The 26,478-nt window shown below is 39.2% G+C and overlaps 2 protein-coding genes across 2 annotated transcripts; both read left to right on the forward strand.

The window, feature by feature from the left end:
* The first annotated feature begins 9,318 nt into the window (after positions 1 to 9,318).
* On the forward strand, positions 9,319 to 9,771 carry LOC131816158 (keratin-associated protein 4-8-like). Its single transcript, XM_059148595.1, has one exon. The coding sequence runs from the start codon at positions 9,319 to 9,321 to the stop codon at positions 9,769 to 9,771; it is 453 nt and encodes a 150-aa protein (XP_059004578.1).
* A 7,041-nt stretch (positions 9,772 to 16,812) lies between these two features.
* Positions 16,813 to 17,307, forward strand: LOC131816723 (keratin-associated protein 2-3-like). The gene is made up of 2 exons (XM_059149663.1): positions 16,813 to 17,069; positions 17,151 to 17,307. The coding sequence occupies exons 1-2, from the start codon at positions 16,813 to 16,815 to the stop codon at positions 17,305 to 17,307; spliced, it is 414 nt and encodes a 137-aa protein (XP_059005646.1).
* Positions 17,308 to 26,478: the final 9,171 nt, after the last annotated feature.

Genomic DNA, 26,478 nt, shown 5'->3' on the forward strand with positions numbered 1-26,478 from the left:
TATGATTTCTCTCAGGTAAATACTTTGGGGTGGAATGGCTAGGTCATATCATAGGTATATCTTTAACTCTTTAAAAAACTGTCAAACTGTTTTACAAGGGGATTGTGCCATTTTATGTTCTTTCCTTGTATGAAAGTTCCAATGGTTTCATATTATCACCAACACTTCATAAGGTCAGTCTTGTTAATGTCAACCATTCTAGAGTGCATATGGTGTTATCTCATTGTGGTTTTAATGTGAATTTTACTAATGATTAATGATATTAAACATCTTTACATGGGTTGACTTTCCACCTGTGTATTTGCTTTGATGAAGGTCTCAAATCTGTTGCCCATTTTTGTTGGGTTGCTTCTCTTCTTCTTATTGAGTGGTAAGAATTCTTTATATGTTCTATATACAAATCCTTGTGAGATGTATGTTCTGTTAAGTATTTTCTCCAGGGTGTGGCTTGCCTTTTAATTTCCTAAACAGTATCTTTTTTTTAATTTCTATTTTAATTTCAGGTAGCTAAAATAGTGTTATATTAATTTCTCATGTAAAACCGTGATTCAACAATTCTATACATCACCCTGCACTCACCACAACAAGTGAATTCCTTAATCCCCTTCACCTATTTCACCCATCACCCACCCTCTGGTAACCATCAGTTTGTTTTCTATAGTTAGGAGCCTGATTCTTTTTTATTTTTAATTTTTTAAAATTTTTTTATAAACATATATTTTTTGACCCAGGGGTACAGGTCTGTGAATCGCCAGGTTTACATACTTCACAGCACTCACCATAGCACATACCCTCCCCAATGTCCATAACCCCACCACCCTCTCCCTAAACCCCTCCCCCTGGCCACCCTCAGTTTGTTTTGTGAGATTAAGAGTCTCTTATGGTTTGTCTCCCTCCCGATCCCATCTTCTTTCATTTATTCTTTTCCTACCCCCCAAACCCCCCACGTTGCATCTCCACTTCCTCATATCAGGGAGAGATCATATAATAGTTGTCTTTCTCTGACTGACTTATTTCGCTAAGAATAATACCCTCTAGTTCCATCCACATCATTGCAAATGGCAAGATTTCATTTCTTTTGATGGCTGCATAGTATTCCATTGTATATATATACCATATCTTCTTTATCCATTCATCTGTTGATGGACATCTAGGTTCTTTCCATAGTTTGGCTATTGTGGACATTGCTGCTATAAATATTTGGGTGCACATGCCCCTTCAGACCACTATGTTTGTATCTTTAGGGTGAATACCCAGTAGTGCAATTGTTGGGTCATAGGGAAGCTCTATTTTCAACTTTTTGAGGAACCTCCATGCTGTTTTCCAGAGTGGTTGCACCAGCTTGCATTCCCACCAAGAGTGTAGGAGGGTTCCCCTTTCTCCACATAGGAGTCTGATTCTTAATTGGTTTCTCTATATATATATTTTTTCCCCTTTGCTCATGTGTTTTGCTTCTTAAACTCTACGTATGAGTGAAATAATATGGTATTTGTCTTTCTCTGACTGACTGACTCGCTTAGAATTATACTCTCTAGCTCCATCCATATCATTGCCATTGGCAAGATTTCATTTTTCTCTGCAGCTGAATACTTTTCCACTGGCAAGAGAAACCCCATTCTCTTTATTCATCCATCTGTAGGTGGACATTTGGAGACTTGGGCTTCCATCCAAGAGCTACCATCAGTCACGCTGCTATAACACAAGGATGTACGTATCCCTTCAAATTCATGTTTTGGTATTTGGGGAGGGTAGGGAAGATCCAGCAGTGCAATTACTGGATCATATGGTAGTTCTACTTAATCTTTTTGAGGAAACTACATACTGTTTCCCACAGTAGAAGCACCCCGCCCAATGTCTGCATTCCCACCAATAGCGTGGGAGGATTCCCCTTTCTCCACTTCCTTACCAACACCTGTTGTTTCTTCTGTTGTTGATTGTAGTCATGCTGAAAGGTGTGAGGTGCTATCTCAATATAATTTCTATTTGCATTTCCATGATGGTAAATAATGATGAGCACCTATATGTCATCTTTGGAGAAATGTCTGTTCATGTACTCTGCCCATTATATAATTGGGTTATTTGCTTTGGGTGTTGAATTTTATAAGTTGTGCATATATTTTGGATACTAATTCTTTATCAAACACATCATTTGTAACTATCGTCTCCCATTCAGTTGGTTGCTTTTTTTTTTTTTTTAAAGATTTTATTTATTTATTTGACAGAGAGAAATCACAAGTAGATGGAGAGGCAGGCAGAGAGAGAGAGAGGGAAGCAGGCTCTCCGCTGAGCAGAGAGCCCGATGCGGGACTCGATCCCAGGACTCTGAGATCATGACCTGAGCCGAAGGCAGCGGCCCAACCCACTGAGCCACTCAGGCGCCCCCAGTTGGTTGCTTTTTAAAAAGTTTTGTTGATGAACATTTTTTCATGTGTCCCATAGCCATTTGTATGTCTTCATTGGAGAAGTGTCTGTTCATGTCTTCTGCCCATTTTTTTATATGATTCTCTGTTTTGTGTGTTGAGTTTGAGGAGTTCTTTATAGATCTTGGATATCATCCCTTTGTCTGTATTGTCATTTGCAAAGATATTCTCCCATTCTGTGGATTGCCTCTTTGTTTTGCTGACTGTTTCCTTTGCTGTGCAGAAGCTTTTGATCTTAATGAAGTCCCAAAAGTTCATCTTCGCTTTTGTTTCCTTTGCCTTTGGAGACCTATCTTGAAAGAAGCTGCTGTGGCTGATATCGAAGAGGTTACTGCCTATGTTCTCCTCTGGGATTCTGATGGATTCCTGTCTCACGTTGAGGTCTTTTATCCATTTTGAGTTGAAAATAAATTTTTTAAAAAAGTTTTGTTGATCATTTCTTTCACTGTGCATAGGCTTTTATTTTAATGTATTCTCAATAGTTCATTTTTGCTTTTATTTCCTTTGCCTCAGGAGACAAATCTAGAAAAAAGTTGCTACAGCAAATATCGAAGAGGTTACTGCCTAAACAGTATCTTTTGAAAACTAATTTTTATTTTGATGGAATCCGAGGACTTGATTGTTCTGGAATGCAATTAAGTTGATTTAACAGTCTGATCCTTTCAAGACTTGCTTATAAACTGATGGTGGGATTAGAGCAGCCCTTACTCTAGGGAAAAATCTGCCTCACTCCTGAGGCAATACTATTCTAAGTCCTTTAACCAATGACCCATGAATTACAAGATTTTTCACTCTGGCTCATGGGAACATGAGGTGTTTCTGGCCTCTTGTCAGCTCCAAGGATTGTTCTGTGGGTTTTTTGTTGTTGTTGCTGTTGTTGTTGTTTGTTTTTTGTTTTTTATTTTCAGCATAACGATATTCATTGTTTTTGCACCACACCCAGTGCTCCATGCAATATGTGCCCTCTCCAATACCCACCACCTGGTTCCCCCAACCTCCTACCCCCCACCCCTTCAAAACCCTCAGATTGATTTTCAGAGTCCATAGCCTCTCATGGTTCACTTCCCCTTCCAATTTCCCTCAACTGCCTTCCCCTCTCCATCTCCCCTTGTCCTCCATGCTATTTGTTATGCTCCACGAATAAGTGAAACTGTATGATAATTGACTCTCTCTGCTTGACTTATTTCACTCAGCATAATCTCTTCCAGTCCCATCCATGTTGCTACAAAAGTTGGGTATTTATCCTTTCCAATGGAGGCATAATACTCCATAGTGTATATGGACCACATCTTCCTTATCCATTTGTCCGTTGAAGGGCATCTTGGTTCTTTCCACAGTTTGGCCACTGTGGCCATTGCTGCTATAAACATTGGGGTACAGATGGCCCTTCTTTTCACTACATCTGTATCTTTGGGGTAAATACCCAGTAGTGCAATGGCAGGGACATAGGGAAGCTCTATTTTTAATTTCTTGAGGAATCTCCACACTGTTTTCCCAAGTGGCTGCACCAACTTGCATTCCCACCAACAGTGGAAGAGGGTTCCCTTTTCTCCACATCCCCTCCAGCACATGTTGCTTCCTGTCTTGCTAATTTTGGTCATTCTAACTGGTGTAAAGTGATATCTCAATGTGGTTTTAATGTGAATCTCTCTGATGGCTAGTGATGATGAACATTTTTTCATGTGTCTGATAGCCATTTGTATGTCTTCATTGGAGAAGTGTTTGTTCATACCTTCTGCCCATTTTTTTATATGACTGTCTGTTTTGTGCATGTTGAGTTTGAGGAGTTCTTTATAGATCCTGGATATCAACCTTTTGTCTGTACTGTCATTTGCAAATATCTTCTCCCATTCCGTGGGTTGCCTCTTTGTTTTGTTGACTGTTTCCTTTGCTGTGCAGAAGCTTTTGATTTTGTAAGGATGGTTCAACATTCGCAAATCAATCAATGTGATAGAACAAATTAATAAGAGAAGAGAGAAGAACCACATGGTCCTCTCAATTGATGCAGAAAAAGCATTTGACAAAATCCAGCATCCGTTCCTGATTAAAACGTTTCAAAGTATAGGGATAGAGGGAACATTCCTGAACTTCATAAAATCTATCTATGAAATACCCACAGCAAATATCATCCTCAATGGGAAAAAGCTCACAGCCTTCCCATTGAAATCAGGAACACGACAAGGATGCCCACTCTCACCACTCTAGTTCACCATAGTATTAGAAATCCTAGCAACAGCAAATAGACAACAAAGAGAAATAAAAGGTATCCAAATTGGCAATGAAGAAGTCAAACTCTCTCTCTTCGCAGATGACATGATTCTTTATATGGAAAACCCAAAAGACTCCACCCCCAAACTACTAGAACTCATACAACAATTCAGCAATGTGGCAGGATACAAAGTCAATGTACAGAAATCAGTGGCTTTCTTATACACTAACAATGAAAATACAGAAAGGGAAACTAGAGAATCGATTCCATTCACTATAGCACCAAGAACCATAAGATACCTGGGAATAAACCTAACCAAAGAGGTAAAGGTTCTGTACTCGAAGAACTACAGAACACTCATGAAAGAAACTGAAGAAGACACAAAAAGATGGAAGACCATTCCATGCTCTTGGATCAGAAGAATAAACATTGTTAAAATGTCTATGCTGCCTAGAACAATCTATACTTTTAATGCCATCTTGATCAAAATTCCACCAGTATTTTTCAAAGAGCTGGAGCAAATAATCCTAAGATTTGTATGGAATCAGAAGAGACCCCAAATCTCTAAGGAAATGTTGAAAAACAAAAATCAAACTGGGGGCATCACGTTACCTGATTTCAAGCTTTACTACAAAGCTGTGATCACCAAGACAGCATGGTGCTGGCATAAAAACAGACACACAGACCAGTGGAACAGAGTAGAGAGCCCAGATATGGACCCTCAACTCTATGGTCAAATAATCTTCGACAAAGCAGGAAAAAATATACAGTGGAAAAAAGACAGTCTCTTCAATAAATGGTGCTGGGGAAACTGGGCAGCTATATGTAGAAGAATTAAACTCGACCATTCTCTTACACCATACACAAAGATAAACTCAAAATGGATAAAAGACCTCAACATGAGACAGGAATCCATCAGAATCCTAGAGGAGAACATAGGCAGTAACCTCTTCGATATCAGCCACAGCAGCTTCTTTCAAGATATGTCTCCAAAGGCAAAGGAAACAAAAGCGAAGATGAACTTTGGGGACCTCATGAAGATCAAAAGATTCTCTTTGTTTTACATGGGTAGGGTGGGGCAGGGCCGATTTTTTTTCTGCCCTTGGGCAGTTTCTTCATGCACATGCACTCGTAAGTACTCAGCTGAAGATGCAGGTGGATCTTCTGCAGACCTCTGGGGTTCTCTGTGCAACTCTTTCCTCTCTGATACCATATCCTGTGAATTGCAGTTGATTTGGTCTCCTTCATGCCAGCTCTGTCTCCTCAAGTCAGGAGGATTACCAGGCTCTACCTGGTTCTCTCTCCCAGAGCTACACCCCCCCCCCAGAAACTCTTCAAGAAATAAACTGAGGCAATTCTATGGATCACCTCATTTGTTTCCCTTCTCTAAGGCACCAGTGTTCTGACCTGATAGCCAATGTCTAAAAGCCACAGTTTCATTTATTTTGACTGTTTTTTTAGTTGCTTCAGGCAGAAGTGTAAATCTAGTCCCTAAGACTCCTCAGCAGGAATTGTAAGTCCCTTTTTAATTTTTGTTTTGTTTCCTCTGCTCTTTCTCTGTTCTTCCAGTATTTAAAAAATTCATGTAATATATGCAAATAGATTTTCTATATGTGTTCCCTTATTTTTTTTCTACCTGCAGTATTTTTTTTTCCAAATTTTCATTTAAATTCTAGTTAGTTAACATGTAGTATAATATTGGTTTCAGGAGTAGAACTTAGTGATTCATCACTTACATAGAACACCCAGGGCTCATCATAACTAGAGTACTCCTTAATCCCCTTCACCCATCTAGCCCATCCCCCACCCACATCCCTCCCTTATTTGTTTAGACACATGGTAGAACATTATGGACACTTTGCTCCATCTGCTTTATCATCTCTTAACAATATACTGGAGATTACTTCATAGTAGCATATAAAGATACTCTTTATTCCTTTTTTACAGCTGAATAGTACTCCATCATGGGGATACAACAGAGCTCATTCACCACTACACTACTGAAGGACACCCAAGTTGTGTCTAGCTCTTGTTATTGTTTTGTTTTTACAAATAGCAGTGCCATAAGTAATCTTGCATAACATCTTTTCATAGTTTTGCCTGAGTACCTTGACAATTTATAGAATAGGGATATTGGAGTCAAAGAATAATGCTTAGAATTACTGTCAAATCTTCATAAGAAAGGTATGAGCATGTCTATTTCCACAGAATCTTACTATTAGAGAATATTGTGAAATTTTGAATTTTTTACAGTCTCACAGGTGAGAAGTGGTATCCTATATAATTTCATTTCCATTCTTATGTATGAGACTAGACATCTTTCTATGATGGAGAATGATCTGAATCTCATTTTTCCATCAGGTTTTTCCTCTTCTCCAGTATAATTTTAGAAGTGCTTTATATATTAACATCATTGGCTCTTTGTCTTTGGTATAAATTGCAGGTATTTTTTTTTTCCATTCAGTCGGTTGTCTTTTTACTTTGTTTCTGGAGATTTTAAACTATTTTCCTTATTACAAATAATTATCTTTTCACTATCTGAATTTAATTGTAAAATGTATGTGTATACAATTGAAAAAATATTAAATTATGAGTCCTCTTTAATGATGAGGTCTCCTGTTACCTCTACTGCCCCATTTTGTAAGTGATCTTGGTTGACTCTCTTTGAAGTGCTATTGATTGTATCTCTATCCTCCTTACTACTCCCATTGCCACCAACCTAGATAGGCATTCATCTCTCATCCTTAGCCTACAGCCACCACCTAAACTTTCCTCCTACTTCCCGTTACTACTCCACCCCCAGGCAAATAATATTTTAAAGGCCTAGATGTTCTCTCACACCTTTCTCCCAACTGTGTGATGATACAGTTTCTTTGTATAAATTCAAGAATATCTCTACATTCTCCTCATTTTAGCAGTGGACTATTATTTGTCTTTACTATCCTATACATACCAACCAGACAAGTCATTTACTCCATGAGAAGCCAAAATAAACCCCCATTCAATTATATCCCCATTGTCTGAATGTTTTTCTTTTTTCCACCCATCTAGATTATCTATAGTATGATAAAGGGTGAGTAAATGCCTTATGTTTTCAGTAAATTCCACATTCACTCAACTAACATTCATTCAGAGCAATTGCTAGGCACCCTGTTTATATATATGAATAAGCCAATCTCTGACCTCATGGGGTATACAGAAGGAATAGGGGGGAAAAAGATATAAACCAGTTACAGTAGAGTGTGATACCCTATATCACAGGTACCTTGGATTAAAAGGAAAAGAAGGATTCATTTTGAGTGTGGTAGATGTCAAGAAAGACATTAGAGATGAGTTGGTGAGTTGGTATCCAGACTAAATATCTGGCCTTTTCTATGTATGAGCAAGAGTTTGTGAATTGACAAGATAGAAAGCATATTTAAACAAATGAAACAGTATGAGAAATGACATGGAATTATTATTCCTCATACCCATTTTAAACTTCTAAGAAAGAACCATCTTCTCTATTGACTATATGATTTCAATCTATCTGAACCTCAATTACTTCATGTCTGAGGAATTAAGAAAAATTGTGACCACCTCTTAGAGACCTTACGAAGCATAAACAAGGTAACAATTAAAGACTCAGAAAATTCCTGACACACAATAGGCACTCAAAAATAGTAACTATTACTATTATCTCATATTTCATAAGTGTACAGATTTAAATACATAATTTTTATTTATCATACTATGTTCTACATGCTTGCCAAACCCCTACATATGTGTCTTGTCTTATTCAATGCCTATAGAACACAGATTAAAGCTTAATCTTTTAGACCTCATTCACATTAAGCAAAATATCTCAAACATAACTTTTTGAGAGACAAAAGCTCAGAATACAAGAAAATATTCAATATGCATATTCTATTGGGTATGTTCATCCATGAAAATAAGAGAAAAAATACTCCTTTATGATGCCCTATTTCTGAAGAACATGTCCATAAAAATTTAATAATTTTTAAAAGGACCTATTCATGCCAGTGGGGTTTTTTACTATTCAATAGCAATGAATCATTGCGTTATGATTTTCAAACTGAATAACTGAGTAAGACAAAACAGATAGGAACTTCGTTAAGATCCTTTATACCTTACTGGCCATCCATAAAATCTAAAGGAATCACCATATTCCCTACTGCACACAAGGGACTGCCCCCCCCCAAGATGGCTCTTTCACCCTATTTTCCTACCAGCATTTTTTATATGACTGGTTGTTAACCTCTTTAACAGCAGATTTAGTCATCATAAAATCCACTCTCAACATACTATCCTGGAGTTAAATACATAAATGAAGATTTAATACTTGTGAAATCCAGTGAAACAATGCTATGTGTCTTGTTTGGAAGACACAGTAGGCAAGGGAAGAGATATGGAAGCTGATTTACATGGTTTTAACCAAATCAGATAGCTCACAGTACAACAGGAAAAGGAAATGGAGCCTTTTCTATATATAGGAATGTTTACCAAATAAACATAATTATCTAATTTACTAAAGCTAACTGCTTTTTCTATTAGGATAAACAAGAAGAGTCCTGCACATGGTCATAGTAGCCCTCAGCAGGGTATAAAAGTGACAGAGGGCAGGGAAAGATCACACTTGAGAACTTCATTCTTCTGGAAACCCACCCAGAACCTCTAACCTCTATCACCATGGTCAACTCCTGTTGTGGCTCCTGCTCTGACCAGGGCTGTGGCCAGGAGACCTGCTGCTGCCCCAGCTGTTGCCAGACCACCTGCTGTAGGACCACCTGCTGCCGCCCCGCTTGCTGTGTGTCCAGCTGCTGCCAGCCCTCCTGCTGTGGTTCCAGCTGCTGCAGGCCTAGCTGCTGCCGCCCCTCCTGCTGTGGATCCAGCTGTGGTGGCTCCAGCTGCTGTGGCACTAGCTGCTGCCGCCCCTCCTGCTGCATTTCTAGCTGCTGCCGCCCCTCCTGCTGTGGATCCAGCTGCTGTGGATCCAGCTGCTGCCGCCCCTCCTGCTGCTGCCCCTCCTGCTGCCTGCGCCCAGTCTGTGGCCAGGTCTCCTGCCACACCACCTGCTATCGCCCCACCTGTGTCATCTCCACCTGCCCCCGCCCCATGTGCTGTGCCTCCTCTTGCTGCTGAGCCCCCTGCCCTCTGACTACGATCTCTGCTTACCTCTGCCCTACAGATGTAGACCCTTCTCCTTTTGTGCTGAGCATTAAGACAGATAGAGTCTGGTTGACCTCATTCACAGGTTGAGCCTCATGATTCCAGTGAACCCAACCCACTGACTCTGTGAGCACATTCTCGTTCATGTTAAGCTCTTCCATTATTATCTTTTCTTTCAATACTAGTGCCAAATATGGATATTACTTTGTAATCCATCAGCTAAAAAATCATCCCACTCCTCTAAATTTCTCTTTCTTACTTATCACTATGGAGCTCTAAATTATCCTTCTTAACAAAGTAAATATTATCTGTAATACCTATGCAGTACTGACTTGATACTCTCTGACCTGGGATTCAGTTATACACTTAGACTTGGGGGTCCAATTATGTATTTCTAAAAGAGTGAATTTTTTGTGTTTTTTTGCTTCTCTGCTTTCTAATAAACTTTTCTACACATAAAAATTCATCGGCATTGTTGTCTATTGTATTCATGATCATTTTACTCAGTAACTAGGCAACTATATTTTACATGATGATACAGGAAGAACACTCATGTTGAAACCACTTTGAGAATAAGTGCTATTTCAAATATACATAATTTAAGATACTGGAACAAAAGCAGTACATGTGCACATACACATTAAGGACAGATTTAATTCATGTCCTTACCTCTTATTTATAAATTTTAATTTTTATTGAGCTATAATTGACATATAACATTATATCCTTCAGGTATACACCATAATAATTTGATATTTGTATACTCTAAGAAACGATTACCACATTAAGTCTAGCTACTATCTGTCACCATACAAAGTTACAAAAATATTTTCCTTGTAATGAAAACTTTAAAATTCTTTCTTTTAGCAACTTTCAGGTATGTGACACAATAATACTGACTACAGTCACCATGCTAACATTACATCCCCATGACTTATTTATTTTATAACTGGAAGTGTATACCTCTTAAGCACCTTCACCCAGTTTCCCCATTCCTTATCCCCACTGCTCCCTGGCAACAGCCAATCTGTTCTCTGCATCTATGAGGTTTTTTTGTTTATTCATTTGCTTAGATTCCACATATAAGTGAAATCATATAGTATTAGTCTTTGTCTGACTTATTTCACTTAGAATAATATCCTCAAGATCCATCTATGTTGTTGCAAATGGAAAGATTTTATTCTTTATGGCTGAATAAAATTTCACTGTGTATATATACCACATATTCTTTATCTATTCATCCATTGATGTACATTTAGGTTGTTTCTGTATCTTGGCTATTGTAAATAATGCTACAGTGAACATAGGGATGCATATTTTTTAATTAATATTTTGCTTTACTTTGGATGAATACCCAGGAGTGAAATTGCTGAATTATATGGCAGTGCTATCTTTAATTTTTTGAGGAACCTCCATATTGTTTCCCAGAATAGCTTCACCAATTTACATCCCTACCAATAATGCACATGGTCCTCCTTCTTGAAGACATGCTTTGGAATCACACATTAGGATATCCCCCTTCTATTATATCCTCACTAACCAGTAAACCCAATGTAGAAAGAGGGTTATAGTGACAAATTTAAACATTAGTAACATATTTTTAAATGAAAAGCTTAGCAAAATTACATGAATAAAAAATGAAAAGTTTAATGAGACTAATTATATAAACAAAGATTAAAAAACTAATGGAAAAATCTGGTAAAACTTGTCAAAGAGAGAGAAAGGGAGAGAAAGAAGATGACTGAAAGATGGACAAATACCATTATGTTTGTAAAGGGGAATAATCAGCTCCCAAAAGAGTAGAAATTTTTTAAAAACATACTAGAACATTACATATAAGTTTATACCAATATATTTGAAAATTATGATTGAATTGACTTGTCTAGAAAAATATAAAGGTAATTCCAGAAGATATACAAAACATAAATAAGCCAATAACCATTAAAGAAACTATACCTATGATGCAAAATCTATCCTCTACATATATTGATACTAAAAAGCCAGAACCATGTTGATTCATTAGTAATTTTATTAAGCCTTAAAGTTCTCTCCCACTCCAACGAGGAAAAAGAACAAAAGAAAGGAAAATCTTCCCATTTTTAGTAAAACAATAATATTAAAAACATACAAGAACAATGTGATAAAGGAAAATTATAGGCCTATATTATTGAAGATCATAGATGCAAAATTCCCATAAATACTAGTAAATGAAATTTAGCAATATATAAAAAGAATAACATATCATAACCAACCACAGTTTCCTACACATTCAGGAATGCTTCAAAATTAGAAAATATTTAAATAAGCTTGTTGATACTACTACATTAAAGGGGGAAAACTTCAGGATTATATCAATAGCTGTTATATCATTAATATATATTATATTCAATAATATATAAATGTATTATTCAGGGTTCTCCAGAGAAACAACCAATAGGAGATAGATAAATAGATATAGACACACATTCATATACATAAACCAACACACACACACACACACACACTCTCCCTATATAGGTAGATACAAAATAAATCTCTCTCTCTCTCTCTCTCTCTCTCTCTATATATATATATAGGTAGATATAGATATAAATATAGGGATTTATTTTAAGGAATTGGCTTATGTGATTACAGAATTTGAGAAGTCCCAAGATCTGCATTCAATAAGCTGGAGACAGAAGAGCTGATGGTATAATTCCAATTCAAAAGCCAGCAGGCTCAAGACCCAAGAAGAACCAATGTCTCAGGAAAAGACTAATGTCAAGGGAGTAAGACAGGAGGAGTTCCTTTTTAATCAAAGTGGGGAGACGTCAGCCTTTTTGTTCTATTCAGACCTTAAGTTGATTGGATGAGGTCTACTCACATCGGAGAGGGCAATCTGCTTTATTCAGTCTAATGGTTTGAATATTAATCTTACCAAGAAACACTTTCACAGACATACCCAGAATAATGTTTGTCCAAATGTCTGGGCATCCTATGGCCCAGTTAAGTTGACACATAAAATTGGCCATCACAATAGTCATTTACTATTTAAAATACTCTAAGCAAAACAGGGCTAAAAGAGGACATTTTTATCCTAATGAATGCTATTTATTAAAACTTCGTAGCAAACATAATAGTTAACAAATGAAAAGTATTCTACTAAAGTTTAGAATAAGACAAAGATAATTCATATCACTCCCTAGCATTCATTGTTGTATTTGAGATCCTAGCCAATGCAATCCAATTAGAAAAGAGTGTTACCAAAAAAAAAAAAAAAAAAAAAAAAAAATGTTGGTATTTATAGACAATACTGTTGTCAACATAGGAAATCCAAGAAAACCCACAAACTTGTGCTGAAGAGTTCAGAGAAGTCAGTATATAGAGTACTGACCAAATAAATAAATAAATAAATAAATAAATAAAATAAAAATACCCAATAACATTTTTATAACTTGCAAGAGTCAGTTAGTAATTCTAATTTAATAGGAAGGAAGATTTCATTAAAAATAGCTACAAATATTATTAAATGCCTCAAAATAAGCCTAAAAAATTGTGCAATGTTTATGAAGAAAAGTTTGAAATATTCTTTGGAAATCTATATGTAAATGAAGAGTTAATATCAGGTTTATTACTGGGAAGATTTAATATCACAAATATGTCAATTCTTCCTAGTTGAATCAGTAAATTTAATGCTATTAATTGGATCAAAGTTCCAATGAGGTTTTTAAACAGAGTATAATGGTTTCTAAATGCATATAGAAAAGAAAAGGTCCAAGATTAGCCAAATGAATGCTGAAAAGGAAAGTAAAGGAATTTTTCCCCTATCAGAAATATTTCTTCTCCCACCTCACAGGCTGCCTTTTAGTTTTGTCCACTGTTTCCTTGGCTATCCAGGCACTTTTGATTATGATGTAATCCTGATAGATTATTTTTGCTTTATTGCCCTTCCCTCAGGAGACCTATCTAGAAAAAATTTGCTATGCAAATGTCAAAGACATTCCCGCCTGTGCTGTCCTCTAAGATTTTTTATGGATTTAGGTTCACACTCATTTTGATTTTTTTTGTGTGTATAGTGTTTCTTTCTTCTGCATGTTGCTCTCCAATTTTCCCAACACCATTTGTTGAAGAAACTGTCTTTCTTGCATTGAATATTCTTTCCTGCTTTGTTGAATATTACTTGACCATACAGTTGTGGGCTCATTTCTGGATTTCCTAGTCTGTTCCATCGACCTATCTGTCTATTTTGTGCCAGTACCACAGTGTTTTGATTACTACATGTTTGCAATATAACTTGAATCTGAAATTTTGATGTCTCTAGCTTTGCTTTTCTTTTTCAAGATTGCTTTGGCTATTTGGGATCCTCTGTGGTTCCATACAAATTTTGGGACTGTTTGTTCTAGATTTGTAAAAAATGCTACTGGTATTTTGATAGGGATTGCTTTAAATATGTAGATCAGGAAGTCCCTTTTTAAGTCAATGACATTTCCTGGTTGACCAGGAAGAGAAGGAGGAAGATAAATAAAAGTTACTCAAATGAATGGAAATGCAGTGAACATCTAATTTGACTTTCTAAAAGTCTTTATCCAAGCTTTACAACAAAGATTCCCAAAATAATTGATTTGCTGTTCTGACAGATTAGATTATTCTTCATTAATGTTTGCTCTCTTCCTCTTCCTACCCCTTTGGGAGAAGTATCCTCTTCTCCCACTCTCCCACCCTGTGACTTGAACTCCACCATGTGACTTGTTTGGCCAATGAGAGGTTAGAGGACATGATCCATGCAAAGACTTAAAAAATATGCAGGACTGCATTGCTCCCATGTGCTTATGCCATCAGAACCAGGGTTTCCAATTAAAATACAGGACACCGCATCAAATTTTAATTTCAGATAAATAACAATTTTTTTTAATTTTTATTTTTTAAATTTCTTTTCATTGTTCCAGAATTCATTGTTTATGCCCCATACTCAGTGCTCCATGCAATACGTGCCCTCTATAATGAACAAATTTTTAATATAAGTATGCCTCATGCATACTCAGACAAACTTATGCTGAAGATCTATTATGCTAAAGATAATTCCAATTTTAACTTGGCACCTACATTTTTATTTGCTAAATCTGGCAACTCTAATTCAAAAGGAAGTCCCAAACCAACCCACTGCCAGAAGCCAAGACCAGCCTTAATCAGACAAAACACAACTGACCTGCAGACATATGACCAAGAAATAAATACTTGTTATTGTACATTCTGAGAGTTTGTGGTTGCTTGTTATGCATCACAGCTGACTAACTCAACCATGGTGGCAACAAGAAACTAGCTTGCATGTAATTCCAGCCACATTATCTCAGAGAATTACTTAGTCTGCACCCGCACATGAAAAAAATCAACAAATACTGTAAAGGAGCCAAGAGAGAATCTTGGGATGAAGAGATTTAGAGAATTTAATATAATTCAAAACTATGATATCGTCCATGATATGACTGAAGCCAAAACAAAACTAATCCCCCCATGAAAACAATAGGAAGCCTCTCCCTTTAAAAGCTCAAGGTACTAATTTTAGGACATCTGATTGGTGGTTTGCAAGCTCCTGGCCCTTTCTGTCATTTAGTGCTCACAGAAAGTAAGTGGAACAGGATGCTTTTTTTTTTTTTTTTTCACCTCAAATCCAAAGGAAAAGTACATCTCTACTTCACAAGTAAGAGGCAAATTTATGGAACTCATCACAAAGGGTAGAAATGGGGTGAAGGATAAATTAAAAAACAATAAAAGGAATTAGACAAGCGCATTATCTCACAGTGCCACAATGTGTTACCAAAGGGAACAATCTACACTTAGAACATCTCAGAACAGGCAACCCCCCCCCCCACATCTCCACCCACCAATAAGCCAAGCTCTGTTGATCCCTCCTCAGAGAGAAACCTCTGCACTAGTGCACATATGACCCTGCAAACAAGTCCTAGGGCCCTTTTGGATTATCTCTCATTGGAACAAGATACTTTTTCCTAACTTTTTTCCAGCATCACTTTTAATAATGCTTACTTAAGACTTGAGATAAAAAATGGGGGAATACTTGGGATGTTCTCTCTCCTGTCTGAAGACTATGGTCTACTAACCTGATAAACATAAAACTCATAGTAGAGGCTGCTTACTGAGGAATGAGGAGACCTAGACCCACTGAGTGACTATGGTGAACCCACATGACCTCTCCTTTAAGATGAGGGGATAGAGCTATATGTTGTCTACAGTCCTTTCCCAGAATCTACACATATAACGATTAATACTGAATAAATTACAAAGGTAAAAACTGCAACAGATCCTTGATGAAAATTTTACAGCCAAGGTAGAGTTTGGTCTGGAAGGAGGAGAGGGCATTACAGGTGAATGGGGGAGACAACAACCAGGGCAGAACAGCCCAGGCCCTACGAGGGAATAGTGACTAAACCAGGGTGGCAGGGGTGCAGGATACAATGTAGTCTCTCCTCACCAGAAAACCACAAATCTGCCCCTCGGTGAGTCATGAAAGGAGACATCCAGGAAGCAGATACCTACCAGCCTGCACAAGAGTGTTGCTATTTAACCTGTTACTGTTAGGACCACAGATGTAAATATGGCAAGTCACTGTTTGGGTGGTAATTATGTGAGTCTTTGAAGTCCAGCAATAAAATGTCGGCTAAAGGAAGAGTGAGTAGATACTATTCTAGTTTAGAAAACACACTCTTTTCTCTTCCATGAGTTAGGAATATTTCAAAGAAAAATTCATCAGAATTGAATCCAATGTCTACATTTGGTAAGAATAAACAATATGGAAAACAAAGGAATGTTTGTGGTTGTGTGCATAGGTGTGTATAAGGTGAAGATTTTAAAAATATCATTTACTCAATGCTAAATCCTCACTTAACTGGCCAGAAGATTAAGAAATGATCATGTGTCATGGGGGTCAGCAGCAGCAGGCCAGGGTATATAAAGACATTCACACCTGACAATACCCAAATCCTCTCATCAGTCCAACCCTAAACAACCCCAGACATCACCATGTCTGGCTCCTGCTGTGGCTCCTGCTGCTCCTCCTCAGGCTGTGGGGGAGGCTGCTGCCAGCCCTGCTGCCAGCCCTGCTGCTGCCGCGACCCCTGCTGCTGCCGCCCCGTGTCCTGCCAGACCACCGTGTGCCGCCCCGTGACCTGTACCTGCCGCTGCACTCGCCCCATCTGTGAGCCCTGCCGCCGCCCAGTCTGCTGTGACCCCTGTGGCCTGCAGGAGGGCTGCTGCCGCCCCATCAGCTGCTGCCCCACGTCCTGCACAACCGTGGTCTGCCACTACCCCGTCTGCTGTGACCCCTGTGGTGTGCAGGAGGGCTGCTGCCGCCCCATCAGCTGCTGCCCCACGTCCTGCACGGCCGTGGTCTGCCGCCCCTGCTGCTGGGCCTCCACCTGCTGCCAGCTCATCTCTGTGCAGGCGCCCTGCTGCCGCCCCCCCTGCTGCCAGCCTGCCCCCTGCCGCACCACCTGCAGGACCTCCCCCTGCTGCTGAGATTCCCACTATCCCCACAGAGCAACACACTGGAGCCTGAACACCTATTCTGCATTTTAAGAAAGTAGAAAGAAAAATAGGTATTTTTCATAAGGTGACAATAGTCATTTTTACATCCTACCATTTGGATATACAAGCAAATGTCCACAACAGCAGAAGACACTATGGGTGGTAAATCTCTCTTCAAAACCCCTCAGAGTAGACTCTGCAAACCCATCCTGAACTCTGAGGACTGCTCAAACCCTCTCCGCCATCTTTTGTAAGGTGCTGCTTGCTTGTTTTCAATAAACTAAGTTTTCTTGTAAACTTCCCTGCTCTCTGATTCATTCAGTAGTCCAATGTTTATTAGTGTATGTAGATGATCAGACAAGGAACAGGAAGAAGGAAGACAAAACAAAGAAGGTGAGGAAGACAGGAGAGGAAAGGGAAAGGTGCTAGGAATCCTGGTATGAATCTCGGAAGGTGGTACAGGATGGCTGGGCTAGTCCTCAGACTGCTTACGTGGCTAGGAAATCTGTGCACACAGGGTCCTCCAGGGTCTGTCCACTGTCCACATGTCCAGGTTCATGTCTCAACAACCCCCACCAAGTTTCACTGCAAGTAACACTAAACTCACAGTAAGTGGCACATACCATGCAGTTCCGTAGGTCTTTGCTTTTGTCATATTCTTTCATTTATCTGGAATATTTTTTTCCACCTACCCCAGCCCTCCACTTTCTTCACCTACCTAACACTGAGCCATTTCAAAGATTCAGCTCAGCCTTTTGTAACAGCCCTGCCCCAACCCCTCCATCACAGAAACACACCCACACACACGTGCATACACACAGAGAGGTTGGGTTAGGTGCCCCTAACATGCCAATAGCATCCTATGCTTACTTCCCTCCCCATATAGCATCATATTGAGATCGTCCATTTCTCTGTCTCCAAAGAAGGGACCACAATTTATTTATTCTTGCTTTCAGTATGGAGCTCAATGTTTAGAATATGGTTGGTACTTGATTTCTATTTGTTGAATCAAACAAAATTAGAAGGTAATTGTCTTCATGACAAGAATTCTAAAAGGCAGATATTCTACTTAAAACAGAATCTTCAGCATCAGTACAACTTAACTTCTCTGACCTTCAGGTTTCCTCTTCTGCCAAATGATAAGGTTAATCCTTACCATTGTAGGTTGCTGGGAAAGTTAAATGACCTTATGCGTGTAAAGTGCTTGGCACACAGTATTTACTCAGTACCATGCACTGATATTCCTTGTTGCACATCTGAATATCACTGTATCAAATGGGCTCAAAAGATGTGCTATTTATTACAGATTATGTCACTGAGAGTGGGAGAAGATTGAGGGGAAGCCTTTTGTTTTTTCAAGACAGTCCACATCCACTGGCAGAAACAGATTTCCTAATTTCCTAATAAATTTCCTAATAAATTTCCTAATAAAACATATTCCTAAGATTTCCTAAGTATAAGAAAAGAGGGCAAAAAAAATTATCATCAGATTGAGGCTATCTCAAAATGAAAATGCTCTACAAAAGTAGATTGGCTAATCCACAGGAAAGAGCCCCTAGATTACAAGCTGAATGAATAAGTTTATAGCAGCAATAGCAGCAATGGTCGCCAAACTATGGAAAGAACCAAGATGCCCTTCAAAGGACTAATGGATAAGGAAGATGTGGTTCATATACACTATGGAGTATTATGCCTCCATCAGAAAGGATGAATACCCAACTTTTATAGCAACATAGACGGGACTCGAAGAGATTATGCTGAGTAAGTCAAGCAGAGAGAGTCAAGTATCATATGGTTTCACTTATTTGTGGAGCATAACAAATAGCATGGAGGACATGGGGAGTTAGAGAGGAGAAGGGAGTTGGGGTAAATTGGAAGGGGAGGTGAATCATGAGAGACTATGGCTCTGAAAAACAATCTGAGGGGTTTGAAGTGGCGGGGGGTGGGAGGTCGGGGTACCAGGTGGTGAGTATTATAGAGGGCACGGATTGCATGGAGCACTGGGTGTGGTGAAAAAATAATGAATACTGTTATGCTGAAAATAAATAAATTAATTTTAAAAAAAAAGAATAAGTGTTTAGCATCAGAAGCAAGGAGAGCTGGGGAGAATACATGCATCTGATGGAATTTTCCTTTCACCCTAAAGAGCCCAAAGGAATTAAACAACTCAGACTGTAGTAAACTCTAAAAGATTACTTGGGTTAGTCTTCCCTGGCTTTGGGCAAATGGTATTTATTAGGCAGAAAACTTTTTTTTTTTTTTTTTTTTTTTTTAAGTACGCTCCATACCCAGCATGGAGTCCAACACAGGGCTTGAACTCACAATCTTGAACTCAGACACTTGACTGACCCACCCAGGTGCCCCCAAGCAGGAAAGATATTTATTTGTTAAATTCCAGAAAAAAATCACACCCACCCCCTGATCATCTAGAATTTTTCCATCTAAAACATTCTCTTTTCAATGAATGATATCCATTTCTTTTGTCTTCCATGTTGTACAGATTTCATGACAAACCTGGCATATGAAGAACATTAGGGACAGATGACCTTTCCCCTTCTACAACTGAGGAAATGTGCTGGCAGAGAGACGGGTATCAGCTCTAAGCCACACAACTGCTAGGTGAGGGAGGAAGCATCTGAATCCCTCTTTGTCTTCCCTCTCCTCTTCCTGCCCTTTCTCCCTCACTCTTTCCCATCTCCATCTCTGACTCTGATGATTGGATGGTATTTCAAAGATCATTTTGGAGAACAGGGATTGCATATTCTGTTTTCAGAATTTAAAAACCTTCCTAACATCCAGTGGCCAGTTCCTAACAAATCCCAACTCATGCAACTATGGAGGAGGAGGCATGGTTCACCATCAGAAAAAGTTACCAACACTGCATACTTTTTCAATCCAACCACAAAATCTCACAATTTATCACCACCATAGTTAACATTTACTTGTTCCCACTCTGGTGGGAACTCCATCTGGAGTTCAAATAATAGGACTAAAAAAGCTCACGTGGTAAAGATGAGGGACAATCTCTTGTCCAACAAGCTTAGGCTTATTTATGTGCTACAGCAAAGGAAACTACGCAACACAGGGGACCAGGGGCATCCCACCCAACAAAGGAAAAGCTTTTTTTTTTTTTTAAATAGGATTTTTGAAGAACATAGAGTTTACATAAAATTATATGAAATGGTATTTTAATGGGCTCAAAGCAAAACAGAGGTTTGAGCAGAAGTATTAACATCAGGACTGGGTTGTGATGGAACTTAGGTCCTCTTTCCCTGAAAACTACATAGTTAAGATAAATGAGAACTATCGTACCTTAAAACCTCTTATCTGAAACTCTGCCTTTGGGTTGGATATTGAGGCTGCTTCTCTGTGTTAAGGTGACTAAGATCCTGTCCCAGAAATAGTGGGACCTTCCACTCTTAATGATGTGGCTTAAAACTGCAAAGTTTCTGACAGTCTGTGATTTCAGGACACAGAATTTCTTAGTGTTCTGTCCTTTCTGTTAATTAACAAACGCAGTGAGCTTACAGACATCTTCTAATTCCTACTATTTGAATTGCTGTATATATTCTAGGCCAAAATAACAATACTCTAAATCATAAATCAACAAGTTCCCACTTTACTTCACTAGATGGGACAGAAGTTTTGGTAACTATGACTACCTGTTCACTAGTCTGAAATAACTCAGCTGGAAAAAACTAGGGGTCATTCAACACTGTTTACGGTCATCAGAAGATCACAGTGTTGTCAACACTTTGCCATTCTTTTATCTGCATGACTTTAGAGAAATCATTTCACATATCAGGCCCCTCAAGAACTGTGAAGGAATATGATCAGTCACAAACTCAAAGGCCTTCAACGACCAGGACTATGGCAGGCCAACGAATGTATAAAACATGATCTAGCAAACGAAACACTTTGTGGAGACAAATTTGGTCTGAGAGTCATCAGCAAGCCTTTGAGGATATCATCCTTAACCTCCCTTTTAACTATAAATTTATTTTCTACATTTTCACTTTACTTAACTATGATTTAAAAAGACAAAGCTTTTTAAAATATATTTTTTATTAACCTATAATGTATTATTTGCCCAGGGGTACAGGTCTGTGAATCATCAGGCTTACACATTTCACAGCACTCACCCTTTCACATACCCTTCCCAATGCCCAGCCACCCTATCTCTCTCCCCCAATCCTCCAGCAGCCTTCAGTTTGTTTTGTGAGATTAAGAGTCTCTTATGGTTTGAAAAGACAAAGCTATTTTATCAGTCATCAGTACATGTGGCTCCCTTTGTTTTTCCTGAAGCCAATTTCACACTTCATAAGCAATCAAACCCTCAGCCAAGAAACCAAAGTATCTACCACAGAAAGATAATTGGCTCCTTTACAAATATCTTCAATCTGTTTTGAAGAACTCAATACAAGTGCTCTTATGGTCACACCTAGAAAGAAAGAGTAATCCCAATTTTAACTCTAAGACCATACTCAAGGAGGGGCATTCAAAATGCACAAAAAAGTCATCACTTAGTTTGACCTTTTTGCCCAATGAAAAGTCTTCTCCTTTCATTGCTTTATGTGCCTTTGTCTCGCCATCCTAAGATCTGTAATCACTGTGTGATGAGAAACTACTTAGAATTTCCTTTTATTCCTTTCCCTCTCCACTCCCAAATAGGATGCTGTTGCTTACACAGAAAGAGTCTCAGTAGTGACTCAGATTTATAGGCAAACTAGAGTCATTCCAGTAGCTCTCATGACTATTTCCTTAAAAACAAGGTGAAGCACTATTCTATTTTCCAGAAGCACTGGACCATTCTTCCCATAGCAGAATCAGTACATGTCTCCTTCCATGAGTCATCCTGGTTTTTCAGAAATTCTTACTTCATCTCAATATCAATTAGAAACCAGGTATATGACCTCGTGAACCCTACAGTCACATACTTAGTCACGGGTGGTGAATAAGACAAACAAGAAGAAAGTAGGATGGTGGCAACACTGGGTTCTACAAACTTTCATCTTGTCATGTGACATGTCAACTTGTCATAAGACATGTCAACTGGTCATGTGACATGGTATGGAAGGATTGGTTATTCCATGAGCAATTTTTTGGATGATATAAATTACCAAGTATTCATTTCAATGAGGAAGAAAGCAGACAGGCAGAAAGGAAAGCATCTTTCCATGATGTTGGAATTGCTGCCTCAGCAATTGAATCCACCAATCTAGAGGTCAATGGGCAACCACAACTCCAGGAAATGAGCTATGTCCTGGGGGTCATCAGCAGCTGGCCAGGGTATATAAAGGGCCCAGGAAGGGACAGAGACATTCACACCTGACAACACCCGAATCCTCTCACCAGTCCAACCCTAAACAACCTCAGACATCACCATGTCCGGATCCTGCTGCGGCTCCACCTGCTCCTCCTCGGGCTGTGGGGGAGGCTGCTGCCAGCCCTGCTGCCAGCCTTGCTGCCAGCCCTGCTGCTGCCGCGACCCCTGCTGCTGCCGCCCTGTGTCCTGCCAGACCACCGTGTGCCGCCCCGTGACCTGCACCTGCCGCTGCACTCGCCCCATCTGTGAGCCCTGCCGCCGCCCCGTCTGCTGTGACCCCTGTGGCGTGCAGGAGGGCTGCTGCCGCCCCATCAGCTGCTGCCCCACGTCCTGCACGGCCGTGGTCTGCCGCCCCTGCTGCTGGGCCTCCACCTGCTGCCAGCCCATCTCTGTGCAGGCGCCCTGCTGCCGCCCCCCCTGCTGCCAGCCTGCTCCCTGCCGCACCACCTGCAGGACCTCCCCCTGCTGCTGAATAGCCCACTGAGAAACATTCCCAAGTGTTGAGAAACGTAAAAACTTTTCCCAACCCAAGGGATCAAATGAGAGATTCCTTTGCAACCTACATGCTCTTCAACAACTAACTCAACAGTAGCTGTCTATCCGTTTTCCCACATAATTACCAGTTAATCCCGCCTCTCTTCTACAATCTTTAGAAACATCCCAACTTTCACCATTTGAATTCCTGGCTTGAAAAAATTAGTGAACAAAGATCAAAGTTCCTCTTGAATGGAGCTCTACCCCACTGACTCATCATCACATCTCTACTATTATAAGATGGGATACTTTTCCAGGATATCATTATATTTATGATGGGGGTTTACATGGTAAAATAATAAAAATTTTATCTCTGGGAAGCAAATGGGTTTCTCTTTATTGTTTATTAATTTTCAAAAGCTTATTTTTAGGTTATGGTATGGTATACATAATCAGAAAAAAAAAAAAAACAAAGAAAGAAGGGTTTTTCAGGGACTTTTTTTTTTTAGCTTTAGGAACAATTCAGGTGCAAGATCTGTAATTTTAATAGCAGTTCAAATAATGTAGAACCTCTTGTGTGAGGTACTTTTATAGCTCAAGCCACAGGTTTTGTAGTGATGCTGAGGAAATGGAGAGACTACATGTTTCTCTGATCATGAACTTGACCCATGAGTAATCCCCACACATGTGATAAGGGAGAGGAAGACTAATTTAGAGCTGCATTTATAGCCTGATTTAGAAAACTGTGCAGTGATTAATATAAGTGGTACCTGGGAATCCTGAACCACTGAAGGCCTAGGCTAGAAGAAACACTATCCCATCTGTCCTACAGCTCCCCTCCAGTACTACTATGGCCAATTCTGATTCTAATGGAGTCATTGCTGCTGGAAAAATGAGATAAGAAGCTGGAATCATTCCTTTAGAACTTTACTTTCACCATTCATGTTCAACATAGTATTAGAAGTCCTAGCAACAGCAATCAGACAACAAAGAGAAATAAAAGGTATCCAAATTGGCAATGAAGAAGTCAATTCAGCAACGTGGCAGGATACAAAGTCAATGTGCAGAAATCAGTGGCTTTCTTATACACTAACAATGAAAATACAGAAAGGGAAACTAGGGAATCGATTCCATTTACTACAGCACCAAGAACCATAAGATACCTGGGAATAAACCTAACCAAAGAGGTAAAGGATCTGAACTCAAGGAACTACAGAACACTCATGAAAGAAACTGAAGAAGACACAAATAGATGGAAGACCATTCCATGCTCTTGGATCAGAAGAATAAACATTGTTAAAATGTCTATACTTCCTAGAGCAATATATACTTTTAATGCCATTCCAATCAAAATTCCACCGGTATTCTTCAAAGAGCTGGAGCAAATAATCCTAAGATTTGTATGGAATCAGAAGAGACCCCAAATCCCTAAGGAAATGTTGAAAAACAAAAATAAACCTGGGGGCATCACGTTACCTGATTTCAAGCTTTACTACAAAGCTGTGATCACCAAGACAGCATGGTACTGGCCTAAAAACAGACACATAGACCAGTGGAACAGAGTAGAGAGCCCAGATATGGACCCTCAACTCTATGGTCAATTAATCTTCGACAAAACAGGAAAAAATATACAGTGGAAAAAAGTCTCTTCAATAAATAGTGCTGGGAAAACTGGGCAGCTATATGTAGAAGAATGAAACTCGACCATTCTCTTACACCGTACACAAAGATAAACTCAAAATGGATAAAAGACCTCAACGTGAGACAGTAATCCATCAGAATCCTAGAGGAGAATATAGGCAGCAACCTCTTCGATATCAGCCACAGCAACTTCTTTCAAGATATGTCTCCAAAGGCAAAGGAAACAAAAGTGAAAATAAACTTTTGGGACTTCATCAAAATCAAAAGCTTCTGCACAGCAAAGGAAACAGTCAATAAAACAAAGAGGCAACCCACGGAATGGGAGAAGATATTTGCAAATGACAGTACAGACAAAAGGTTGATATCCAGAATCTATAATGAACTCCTCAAACTCAACCCACACGAAACAGGCAAACATATCAAAAAATGGGCAGAAGATATGAACAGACACTTCTCCAATCAAGACATACAAATGGCTATCAGACACATGAAAAAATGTTCATCATCATTTAGAACTCCAAATGACTTTACCATTAAAACAATCCCCAAGTAGTTGAAGTGGTAAAACATTAATCCACACTGGGCATATCTACCTGTCCAGAGAGATGAGGCAGGCCAGGTAAGCTCTGTGAAGGTCTGGAACTTAAATGACTTTCTTCATTGCTGGATTCCCACTGATCTGTGCCATACTTGGCACACAGGATAAAATCAGAATTTGTTGAAGGAGGGAATGAATAAGTTCTACAGGGTTGCAAGAGAAAAACATCTCTATCCCTCACTGATTCTCTCCTCATGCTGGACATGTACATTCTTCTAATAAAAATAAATAAGCCACCTTATGAAAGAAGTGTTTTTCTTGAAATATGGTAAAAAAAAAAAAACTTCTCAACAAGAAGTCCATTGCAGTCAAAACATTTACACGCACAACAGAGTCTTCTCTTTAGTAAGGGTCTATCTACTGATATATAGAAACTGGACTTGTGAGCCTTTCTACACATTCTTGGACACCATTTAAAAAATTCTCCCCTCTCAGAATTTTCTTTGTTGTCTTCCTACAGAATTCCTTGTCTTACATTAGTTTCTCAGATGTAGAATTCTTTGTGTACTCCCAAGCTTATCATCATTATTGAACTGTGCTTATTTTCAGAGTAACTCCATGCCATGGTCAACCACAGTGGTTGGTGTGGATCTGGGTAAGCCTGCAAGACTATGCAAGCAGAATGATCAGAAAGGAGGCTTGCACCATAGCCTTCAGCCACAGATCTACAACAGAATCAGTTGTAAAGTAAAAGATCAGAACCAAGCAAATCCAAAGACAGAGTCTACAAAGTGGCTGAGGGAAGTGATTTTCCTCAGTCCCAAATGACTGAGAATCACAGCTGGCTCTGGGAGCAGGAGTGTGCTCAGGCATAGTGCATGGGGAGATAAGGGAACAAGATACAGGGTATGACAAAGCAGGCTTGGAAACCACTTTTGGCAGGATCACTACCTGGGTGCTCTATTATGATGGCAGACTGCAACCTTCATCTAGATGGTGGTGTAGGGGCCAAGGGCAGTCTGCCCCAAAATGGGCCACTTTGGCATAAACATTTTCCTGAGTTAAAAGCAATCAAAACCCAGCAGATTCAGGAAATGTTCTTTACCTCCCCTGCAAATACCTGCCTCTACCAGGAAGAAACCTATTAATAAAGATATCTCTTTATATAAGACACGTATCTGCT

Source organism: Mustela lutreola, chromosome 15 (genome assembly GCF_030435805.1).
Source record: "Mustela lutreola isolate mMusLut2 chromosome 15, mMusLut2.pri, whole genome shotgun sequence".
In the NCBI taxonomy this organism is placed as follows: Eukaryota; Metazoa; Chordata; class Mammalia; order Carnivora; family Mustelidae; genus Mustela; species Mustela lutreola.